At 37.8% G+C, this 11,755-nt stretch overlaps 1 protein-coding gene across 5 annotated transcripts; it reads left to right on the top strand.

The window, feature by feature from the left end:
* The first annotated feature begins 2,669 nt into the window (after window positions 1-2,669).
* Window positions 2,670-10,733, top strand: LOC128606455 (NADH-ubiquinone oxidoreductase chain 5-like). Of its 5 annotated transcripts, XR_008385682.1 has the most exons (4): window positions 5,516-5,638; window positions 5,765-5,805; window positions 6,472-9,758; window positions 10,429-10,733. XR_008385682.1 is itself a non-coding variant. In XM_053622589.1 (3 exons), the coding sequence occupies exon 3, from the start codon at window positions 8,215-8,217 to the stop codon at window positions 9,127-9,129; it is 915 nt and encodes a 304-aa protein (XP_053478564.1). In that variant the 5' UTR covers window positions 2,670-5,324; window positions 5,765-5,805; window positions 6,472-8,214; the 3' UTR covers window positions 9,130-9,956. The 5 variants fall into 5 exon arrangements, 4 of the variants coding, with proteins under 4 accessions (XP_053478564.1, XP_053478562.1, XP_053478561.1 ...); XM_053622589.1 differs by lacking the exons at window positions 5,516-5,638; window positions 10,429-10,733 and adding an exon at window positions 2,670-5,324 and having other exon boundaries at window positions 6,472-9,956; XM_053622587.1 differs by lacking the exons at window positions 5,516-5,638; window positions 10,429-10,733 and adding an exon at window positions 2,670-5,324 and having other exon boundaries at window positions 5,639-5,805; window positions 6,472-9,956.
* Window positions 10,734-11,755: the final 1,022 nt, after the last annotated feature.

Below are 11,755 nucleotides of genomic sequence, written 5' to 3'. Positions count from 1 at the left end.
AATAACCGTATCGTTCCGTCTCCACTCTTCGACTCTTTATAGTTCTCTCATACACCAAATGTTTATCATTCGGAATATCTATAAATACAAAGTCATTTAAAAAAAAAAAAAAACCCAAACAACTTTATTATATTTCTGGTCTGTGGATCGTAAGCGACGGATCTTCTCGCACCCTTATTGCGTTTGTTAAAAAAAAAAAAAAAACATCGTCTTGATCTGTTTACTTTCATATTCTTTGAGTAATGGCGTATTAATATCCCCGGTTATCTCGGGGGCTGCTGTTGTTCAGCTACTCCTTCTGGTGAAATCAATTTCCTTTTCTTTTGTCTCCAGTGCACAGCATGGCAGAAACACGAACGCGAACATGCGCGCACACGCGCTGGAGAGATGTTTACTGCAATTTATCAGTAGGAGCATGGGTGCTTCTGTTTGACAAATTAAATAACGGAATTTCATTATTGCTCATATTCACAGCTATTCCTCCTAATCACTGGTTTCCCTAATTTCATTATGTCCTGGGCGGGGAAAGCGCACTGACAAGGTCATTTAACATAAATCGAAGAAATCAAAACCTCATTTAACGTTCCTTAACAGCTACAGTTATGGATGGACACCTAGCTTATTTCTTCGTAGTATATAACTGGGCGGCTTCGTATCCTCCATTTGTACTTCTTTTTAAATATATTCCTTCAGCTTGGTGTGAGTTATGAAAATGCTGTGCAGCCTAACTGTGTGTTTCTCCACATACCAGGTTGTACAATATATTCAACCAGTGGAGTCTGTTGTCACTTAAACAAACCGTCTCACATGAACTAACACTACGGACTTAATGAATGTTTGAAGCTGTATGGAGGATTTTATTGAATGCAAGCAGGTTGTAAATAAAATCTCTGTGTTAACAGCAGACGATGAAACAGCTTAGCCATCTTTCGTCTCCTTTACAGGCTCCTGGTTGCATTTCTGGTGCTCCAGTTCTGTTTTATTGCTTTTAACATGTGTCGGAGTTTAGTGTGAAAACTGAGCCTATGAAAGAAGTTTTAGGTACTGCAAATATATATATATATATATATATATATATATATATATATATATATATATATATATATATATATATATATATTTCTTTATTGAATATTATTTATATATGTCATGCCCCATCCAGGGTGTATTCAAATCTCAGTGTTCCTTGGATAGGCTCTGGATCAACAGCAACCCTAATCAGACTAAAGCAGTAATTATTCTAAGATTCTATTTAATAAATGCTATTAGACAACCCGAAAATGGCATGCTAGTGCATACACACTAATCCTCATTACGAACTCCAGATTCTGTCAATACACAATTTGTAAACGCTCCCAACCTTATACATGGCCCGCCGTATTCCTCTTGCAAACTGGAGTTGCATTTTTTGTTATTTTGTCCTCGGAAACTATAGAAAAAAAAAAAAGCTCTATACAGTTTTGCATGACTTTTGGGTGAGGTGGTCTTGATGAGGGAGACCAATAGTAATTCTCTGGATATCCCGGGGATGTAAACACCAAATTTAAATCTAACAACAGTTGGTTTTTGTCTCAGTTCTCCTGTAGAGGGCGCCCTTCCACAACACCACGACACACACTCCAAAACCCCCTGTGTGTAAAATGAACTGCCTGTGGGAGGTGAATGCTTTTAAGCTGTTGCTCCTGCAATGTTGTAAGTCAGTTGAACATGATTGTAACGGCCCAGATTCTCTTTAGTGCATGTGTTCTCAAAATGGCTGCCATTATGAGTCAGCATTATGCGCCAGCTGAGAAGAACTATGCTATTCACTGCCATTCAGATAAAGTCTGGATTTAATTTCAGTTCATTTATATAGCACTTTTGGAAATATGTAGATACTCTACAAACCGTCTATAGACTATCAATAGAACCAGCCTTTATAGTGATTCTAAATGATATGTCAACTGTTTATGGCTGGAAAGTAAGGAATAACACACAATGGTCCATGCTGTTATAGGAAAATAATCCATGTCGGGTTGTGTGATACACCTATAACAGCACCTCCTGAATCATTTTATTCCTCTTATACCACAGTGCTTTGCCAGTGGAACAATTTTAAATGGATTAAAGAACAATGTCATGTTTTTGAACCATTTATAGTTACATTTAATGTTAAGAAATGTCCACAAGGCAAGCTAGTTCCTGTTATCACTTATATTATAGCAGCTATAAACATTCGTTCCCTCAACAACCTCTGTTTTTTCCCTCTTTCTTGAAGCTAATAGGACAAAAAAAATTATTCGGTTATTATATTACTGAGAAACCATAAAGTGCAACAAACCTGGCAGAAAACGTAATGACTGTTACAAAGTGCTGACACTGGAGACTCCTTACATAAACAGACATAAATGTTACATAGCCATCGCCTAACAGAAAACTTAATCGTATTAATGATTATATTATAGGTTTTTCTTTGTTAAACGAAAAAAAAAAAATTATTATTAGCTTTAGATTATGTCGAGCGTTCGCCATACAAGTCCCTTGAAATGAGCGATTACTATAGAAGCTATAACATATTAGACCGAACGAGCGAATTACTATAAAAGCAATTTATGCTAAAGCCAGAACTCATGTCAGAGCTGCTGTTATGGAAAATGAATCAACACCTTCTGATTTGAGAATTCAAGAGCACTGTGGTATATAGTATAATAGATACTGTACATACAATATATAGACTCATAGTTTGTTAGTTCGTGGGCATCTGTGAGCTCATGTATGCAGAAGAGGGTAGACAGCTCTGCCCTCCGAGTGTGTTCAGCTGCACTGTGACTTGCTAGCCTTTGCCCTCCAGTTGGTATCTGTTATGATAAGATGGATCTAGCTAGTGGATTGAAATGAGGAGAGAATGAGGGTAAAAATAAATTCAGAGGCTTATGTGGAAACCCTTGAAGATTTTGATGTAGAACCCTACAACAGAGAGTTTCCCTTACAGAGAACTCTTTTAAAAGCAAACCCCTAACTATCCAAAGAAGAAAAAAGAGGTGGTCTTTAGTGGCGGTCCATTGTACTTCTTCCACCTTATACACCTTATTTAGATGTGCTTTTATTTGCCTGTCTGTTGACCACTGAGAACAGAACATGGACGCTTGACCTATCATAAATATCCTCCATAATTCGGCTTTATATTTGCCTTGAAGGCACTGGGAGATCTCTTCTAGTGGTCCAGTTCCATTAGGGGGAGCTCTGGTGCTGCTCGAATGCATCTTTTTAACATTGTACGTGTGTATATGTAAAGCTACACACACATATCTAGAAGCATACACACACACAGTGGTAGCTTGTTTTGTTAGATAAAAGTGGGCTGACGGGAGGGCACGGGGTCAGAACATATGGCCTGCCCTCTCTATGGTGATGCTCCACTCCTCTCTTTTTCTTTCCCTTCCTTTCTGCTCCTCCACAAGCAGGTACAGTTCTTTGTTTCTACTACAAAAGAAGCAATTAAATTGAGTTATATTTAATAAAGTGAGCAGATGTTTGAGAGCCACCTTTTCGCTTACCCGCGAGCAAGACAGCAGAAGGTCAGCTGTATAACAGACCACTGAGGGTCTCATTTCTCTCTCTGTCGATTTCTCTATCAATAATCCACCATGACTGTTTTGTTTAAACATCATTGTGTGTAATGAAATAAAGTCAGACAAGAACTATAACATGCAGTACAGCTATGAATAGAATTAACCAAGTGCCTCTGTTTGTGTCATGCATTCAACAAGAAAAGTCCCAGTGTCTAGTTCCAGATGGGTGTGCAGGGGAGATTTACGCTAGTCCCCGGCATTACGGAGCCCATCACATTGGATTGCATCTAGAGAAAGCACAATAACACTTTTTCTTTTCCGATAACTACTGTATACCTATACTGAAGTCTCGAGTATCAGACGATATAATATCATTTTAATATAGAATGTTTTTCTTTATGGGTACATGGTGGCTTAGTGGTTAGCATGTCTCCCTCACACCTCCGGGGTTGGCGGTTCGAATCCTGCCTCCACTCTGTGTGTGCAGAGTTTACACGTTCTCCCTGTGTGTTAGGGGTTTCCTCCCTTAGTCCAAAGACATGCATTGTAGGCTGATTGGCATTTCCAAATTTATGTAGCATGTGTGTGATTGTCCCATGCAATGGGTTGGCATCAGGTCCAGGGTGTCCTGATGGCATGTTTTTTTGGATGAGAATGTGGTGGTAACAATCACTAGCTCATTTGTGTTTTGTTTTGTTTTGTATTTCCAGATGTGAGCCAAGCAACAGTAGGAAAACAACAAGTGACAACTTCGGTGTGAATGCTACTTTAGTGAATTGACTTTTCGGCTGGGTGAATTCTATTCACGTTTGGTTTCTCTGAGAAAACAGAAAAGCATCGTTTCTCAGTGCCTCCTGTATCGCTGTAGCAAGGGTTGAAAAATCAACTGTTGATGCTGCCAGCGTTCTCTTAGCAAGTAACAATATCTCAATTCATCCAATATTATCCTAGTAAATTACTATAAAACAAATGAATGTTCGTTTAACCTTTTTTTAAATTTTAAAACTTACTTACTCCCAACACAAAATTGCATTATTCTGTTAGGAGATAACATTCTAGAACGTATTCAATTGAAAGTATTCAATTCTAGAATTATTTCAATCGGTCAAATGTTTACTACGGCTGCATCTCAATTCGCCTACTTATACTATGCACTAAAAGTACGTACTCTTTTTGGGAGTGTGTAGGAAAAGAGTATGCAAGTACTGGGACGTACTAACACGTCATGTAATGGTAGAGAACGTTGTTGCCTAGTTACGCACACCGTCACCGTAAACAAACTCTCCGTTGCATTTCATCTTTTCTCCGTTTATTATTCTTTATACGGTTTATACTATATAATTTCGTTGACCATTCCCTCGATTGATTATTCCTCATTTCATTTACACCTTTCTAAAATGCGTCCTTGAATTCGGAAAGCAAACCGTCACAAAACTCCTGCAGATCCGTCACGGGTCCACACTTCGGAACTTGAAAGAGTAGACCATCCGGGTACATTTGGGAAACTCATTTCAACATACTACCATTTGGGACACACTAATTCTAATCTCGGATACTATGTAGGATGGATAATAGGCAATTCGGGACGCGGAATAATATTAACATAGGAGTTAACATAAGTACCATATTAAAACCATGGTAATGGATGGTGAAGCAATATATACAGAATAATTACAGAGTGACATCATTCTTTTTAATCTATAAATAGTTATATTTAATGTTGTGGAATGTCTGCAAAGCAAGATAGTTCACTTATCACTTATGTGACAGCAGGTATAAACAATTGCCTCTCTTTATTTGCTCTCTTGTAGTTAATAAGAATATTGTTAAAAGCGATTCAAGCTTATCCATTTAAATTTGTATGCTCTTTTATTATTATTATTATTATTATTATTATTATTATTATTATTATTATTATTATTATTATTTTACTTCATGTTACAGAAGCAAATTCGTTTATGTGTTTGAGGTATATTTTACTAATTTATCAAATGGTGACATAAATAGTACTAGATTTATCAAATACTCATTCATCACTAGTCTCGACCTCAGAACCTCCAGAGAATTGTTACTGTCTACTCTCACAGGTAACATTATTTGTTCAGAAATGAACACAAGTTCTGGATACAAGTATGGATAGTTCTGGATTTGGATTAGTGAGTATACTTTTTAACCACTGCTCTGTTGAATTCTCCATTCTGATTGGTTGGAAGGTGTTGAATCATTTTCGTTCAAGCTGAAAGACGTATCGCAGGTTTGTATTAATGCACACATACAGTACTAATATTTTATTGTTTCTATAGTAACAACTCACGTATACAGTTACATGCCATACGTATGGCATGTTGTATTGACAGTTTATAGGTGTTATAATATAATTGAATATAGGAACATACTTGTTGTTTATGATCTACAACATTAAAAGTAAGTATAAATGGATAGAATGTTCTTTAATAAAAAAAAAGATATAAATAAACAAAATATACTGGACATGCTGGTAATTGTTGAGGGAAAAGAGGAATAAAACACTTCAGGATGTGCTGTTATAGGACTTCATGTTGGTAACATTAATTTTTCTTCATCTTGGGCTGCATCACACCCCTCTGTCATTGATTATTTTCCTTGAACAGCACACTCCCGAGTGCTTTATTCCTTACATATCAGAGAATAGTGAAACATATATAGCAATATTGCACAAAGGCTCATTTTTCTGTTGCTCTGTTTGAAACTTTCCAACAATAATTAGATTTCATCCATTTCTGGCTTATTTTTCCAAGAGTAAGTTAGAGGAATTGTCTGCCTTTCCTTGTCTGCTGCTAAAGTTCTCCTTCTTTTCTTTCTTTATGTCTTCTAATTCCATTTGCATGAAATCTCCTGTCTTCAGAGACAATCTTAATTCCTTATTATTTCCACTTCACAGCGCCAATGACATCTGCACATCAGCAAACTTCACACCCGCCAGGCGAATTCTCTACTGCCACTCTTCTTTCTTCCCATCATCCATCCATCCACCCCTCCTCCTTCTCCTCCTCCTCATTCTCCTCTTCCGTCTTCTTTTACTACTCAATGTCATCTATTTTCCAATATACTTTGGTTCAGGATGATGACGTTCTCTCTGATTCCCTCTTATGGTTTTGGAGCCAATGTAGAACCATTGGGAAGAGAGAAGAAAAAAAAAGGAGCAGTGTGTTGATGTTCAATAAGCGACTGTATATTCGCTCCAACACACTCGTTTCCATCTGTCAGCCGAGCCGGCAGCTGTCAATCCTCTTCTTTTGGGAGTCTGTTCAAGGACAATGACACTCTGATGGGTTGCCCTGCCAGGCACGAGCAAGAGCAAGACACTTGCCAGAGAAAGACATGAGGAGAAACTGTGTGTGTGTGTGTTGGTGTGCATGTACGTGTACTTGTGTATGTGTTTGTGTGTAATCTATATCCATTTTGAAATAATAAAAAAAAAAAGCAGAAAACGGAATATGAAAAACGACTTGTTTGTGAATTGTCTGTATTTTTTCAATATTACTGGACAGTTACAGCCTGGTCACAGCCCTAATTCGTACACACAGAACTTTACCAAAAGACCATTCCCAGACTTCGTATAGCTTGTACTGAACACGCTATTTTTTTCATACATGTTTCAAATGCAGGGTTTATTGGTGCTCGTATATACTGCATGGGGAAAATACTAATTTCACAATTTCAACACTGCAAATTTGCCCTCACTGCAAAAATACCATTGCAGCAACAACAACAACAACAACCTCCTATCATGTATAAATCTTTTTTTTTCTTCTTCTGAATTTCTGATTGGCTGTTTGGAGAAGACAAGGGTTCTGGGTATGGTACTGATTGTAATATCAACATCAGCTATTGCTAATGTGTTGCTAGGTTGTTGTTCTGGTATTCCAGATGGTTGCTATGATGTTGCTATGGTATCTCAGGTGCTTGCTAAGGTGTTGCTGGGCAGTTGCTATGGAATTCCAGTTGGTAGCGACGATGTTGCTAGGGAATCCCAGGTGGTTGCTAGGATGTTGCTATGTGGTGGCTATGGTATCCCAGGTGGTTGTGAGGGTAATGCTAGGCAGTTGGTAAGGAATCCCAGTTGGTAGCTAGGATGTTGCTTGGTGGTTGCTGTTGTATCCCAGGTGGTTGCTAGGATCTTGATGTGGTGGCTGTTGTATCCCAGGTGGTTGTGAGGGTGTTGCTAGGGAATCCCAAGTGGTTGCTAGGATGTTGCTAGGCGGTTGCTGTGGTATCCTAGGTGGTTGCTATGGTGTAGGTGGGTGGGGCAGTCCACTTTTAATTATCTTCAATGTATCATAATTAACAAATGTATAGGAATTACAAAGGCAGATCTTCCAATAATAAATGCTAAAATGTGATAAAATTTGAATAATGTAATTGTTAATGACATGTTCAAGATCATTATTATTGATTGCTACACTTTTTCTTGTGAAAATAAATGTGAGGGCTGTCTATCATTTGTCATGAGGAAATGGCTGATGTAGGTGTCAGAACTATGAAGTGTCAGGAAATTCGATAATGGGAATTATATTGAATGAAAACTGTAATTGTCCCTGTGGGTCTCTAAGCAACCATTTTGGCATGAATAGAATCGCTTGTGTTTACATTTCACCATCGTCCTCCCACACTAACACTGTAGATGAATGATAAAACTGGATTTCCACTCAGATTTGTGGATCAATTTGTGGATTGCCTTACAGTATGTGTTTGTGGACAAACACATACTGTAAGGCAACTGCTAGTTGGTTCGTTTGTTTGGTTTGTTCTTCATTTATTTCTGGCTGTTTTTTTTTTGTTTATGTGGTTTAGTTTGTTTGCGTTTGGTGTGATTTGTTTGTTTATGTGGTTTAGTTTGTGTGCGTTTGGTGTGATTTGTTTGTTTATGTGGTTTAATTTGTTTGGGTTTGGTGTGATTTGTTTGTTTATGTGGTTTAGTTTGTTTGGGTTTGGTGTGAATTGTTTGTTTATGTGTTTTAGTTTGTTTGGGTTTGGTGTGATTTGTTTGTTTATGTGGTTTAGTTTGTGTGCGTTTGGTGTGATTTGTTTGTTTATGTGGTTTAATTTGTTTGGGTTTGGTGTGATTTGTTTGTTTATGTGGTTTAGTTTGTTTGGGTTTGGTGTGAATTGTTTGTTTATGTGTTTTAGTTTGTTTGGGTTTGGTGTGATTTGTTTGTTTATGTGGTTTAGTTTGTTTGCGTTTGGTGTGATTTGTTTGTTTATGTGGTTTAATTTGTTTGGGTTTGGTGTGATTTGTTTGTTTATGTGGTTTAGTTTGTTTGGGTTTGGTGTGAATTGTTTGTTTATGTGGTTTAGTTTGTTTGGGTTTGGTGTGATTTGTTTGTTTATGTGGTTTAGTTTGTTTGGGTTTGGTGTAAATTGTTTGTTTATGTGTTTTAGTTGGTTTAGTGTATCTGAGTTTGATATGGATAGGTTAGGTTTGTTGATGTGGTTTGTTTTTGATTTTGCCTGTTTCAGTTTGTTTTGCCTTATTTCGGGGTTAGTTTGTTTTGTTTGTTTTGTTTGCACATGTTTGGTTTCAGTTTTTAGAGTTTAGATTTTGATAAAGAATCTAATGACTTGGGTGCAGATGAAGAATTAAGTGATAATACATGAAGTGTGCTTATTCGCTTAGTAGACGCCAGGCCAATGATGAAACACAACCTTCAGCGAAAGCTCAGTATGATAACACAAATCGTAAGGTAGTGTTTCCACATTGTTGGCAGCCATGAAATCCCAATTTAACCCCATATGACACAGTATGTCCAGGATACAGACAGGTTATCATACCGATAGTTTAAGAGTAATTGTTTATAACAGGTGTATTATCGACTGTATTATAGCAGGAGCACTGTAATGTATTTTACAGCTTTGGAGCACAAACTGTCCCTCACCTGAAACGTCTTACTCCTGAAATAAGAAAATGGAGTACTATATAGAGTAAAGACAGTGTGTGCTATCACAGACAGCCACGCCCACTCTCATATTTTGTGTCGGTCTACAGACCTGCACCTGAGCATGAGACAGTCGGGTATGATGGACTGTAACAGATGAAGGTGTGTGTGTGTGTGTGTGTGTGTGTGTGTTAGATCAGTGTCTCCTTACTGCTTCTCTTACATCAGTGCTTTAAATAAACTCTGCTTGGGTCGTGTCACTCAGGAGATAAAGTTGCAAAAATCCTTCCAGGTGAAAATGAAACTTGTCCTATAGCTATTTAAAATTGCAAATGTAATGTATTATATTTTCATTTTGTTGCACTAAGACACAATTATAGTGTCTGTTATTATCCCTAGACGTGCCTGGTCCGTAGACATCGTAACAACAAGAAAAGTTTTTTTTTTCCCCCTCATTCCTTCTTCTTTGTTTTCAGTGATATTATAATATTGACTGATGAAGTTGCTTTGAAAGTACAACCAAATTATAGACTGAAAGTATATTATTCACTTAAAATTAATATTTTAAGTGTAGCATTAGAATGTCCTTAATGTCTTCATGCCATGCTAATTCTGTGGTTTAAAAAAAAAAGAGAACCCTGTTACTTATTTTTAAAAAAAAAGAAAGAATGTTGCCTGACATGGTTAGACATGTTTTCGTAGATTCGTTGTCGAGGTTAATGTTAATTTACAAGGGTTAAACGGCACGCAGACGCTGTAGGACTACTATTGCGAAATGCACTGTAATATTTAAAAGTAACATCATGAAATATATTATAATGAGGCCGTATTCATAATACAGAGCTTCCTCTGATAGTGGTTCAACAAGTCTCTTAATGCCAATCTTATGGTACAGAATATCCTTGAGTTCTTTTTAGATATAAAGCTTCATGCTGATTTATGTACTTCTTAATCGTTTACAGTATACAGCCAGCCTTAATGTACATTGGGAAAGCCAAGTCAAGTGCGACAGCGATGAGAAAAAGAAACCGCAAGAGAAACCAAAACTCAGCAGAGGTAAGCAGGAAGAACCCTATTATCTTCTGGCCACCAGTGTGAATCATGAGTCAGATAATCCAGGTTACACGCAGTGGAAAGGGTCAAATATAGTCATTTTTACTCTAGGTAAATGCGACAGGTCGATCAGAGTCAAATAGGTAATCAATAAAGAGAGAACAGGAGCTTGTGGGCTCCAGGATGTCCGGATTAGTTTTCTAGTAAAAGAAAAGTTCACCGTGAAAAACATGAGTTTGCGTGGGGTTTCCTCCAGGTGCTCCAGTTTCCTCCCCCAGTCCAAAGACATGCACTGTAGGCTGATTGACATTTCCAAATTGTCTGTAGTGTGTGAAAGGATTATGCCCTGCGATGGGTTGGCACCCCGCCCTCGTGCCCCGAGTTCTGGCATAGTCTCCAGCCTCTTCGTGACCCTGTATAGGATAAGAGTTATGGAAATAAGAATATAATCAAGCTCACTTTTCATGTTTTTTTTAATGCAACACTTTTGCACTCACAGTCCTTCAGTATAGGCTATATATCCTGATACATATCATGTATCGTAGAAATGTCTCGTATCATATATCGTATCATGATATATATTTATATCAAGTTGCCCACTCATATTTATAGATATACGATCATAAAGAAACGTAGTGAGTAGAAAGGTTTCTCTTTTTGAAATGTAGAAAGTATTAAGTGAAAGAAAAACTGATAGTGTAATAAAGTGCTGTAATGAAACGATGTGAAGTAGTGAACAGAACACAGGGCTTGAAGTGTCTCTGAAGTCAGCATCCTAAATCCATGTGCTGAATTTCCCCAGAGTTTAAGCTGAAGCGTCATGCTGTGCACCCCCCTCCTGCGTCGCTCGCAATTTCAGTTACCCTCCTGAAATCTGAAGGATCCTTTAAGACCTGTTCTGAATGATGTGTGTGTGTGTGTGTGTGTGTGCACGCTCACGTGAGAGTCTCTGTTTTGCAGTTTGCACGTGTTCTTTCCGATAGCTTCCTTCTTTGTTTGCCCTCCTTCCTTCCTCCCCTTGTTTCCTCGTGACAGCATGCTGTTTGTTCGACTTATCTTCCGTCAATCTCCTCACGCAGGTGCGTCTCCTTGTTCAATGTCATCAATCCTGAAATCAGCAGACGATTACGCCGAAACGTTTTTATCCGACTTTTATTCAGTTATTCAGGTTTACAACCTCATTTGCACGGATGCCATAGCTGACGGAAACAAATTTGCATACTTATGTTCCTAAAC

Source organism: Ictalurus furcatus, chromosome 4 (genome assembly GCF_023375685.1).
Source record: "Ictalurus furcatus strain D&B chromosome 4, Billie_1.0, whole genome shotgun sequence".
Taxonomy (NCBI): Eukaryota; Metazoa; Chordata; class Actinopteri; order Siluriformes; family Ictaluridae; genus Ictalurus; species Ictalurus furcatus.
This window is presented reverse-complemented; position numbering and strand designations above follow the sequence as displayed.

Excerpts from the sequence above, each read along its gene's own strand:
- LOC128606455 (XM_053622589.1), top strand. The coding sequence starts at position 8,215 with ATGAATGATAAAACTGGATTTCCACTCAGATTTGTGGATCAATTTGTG.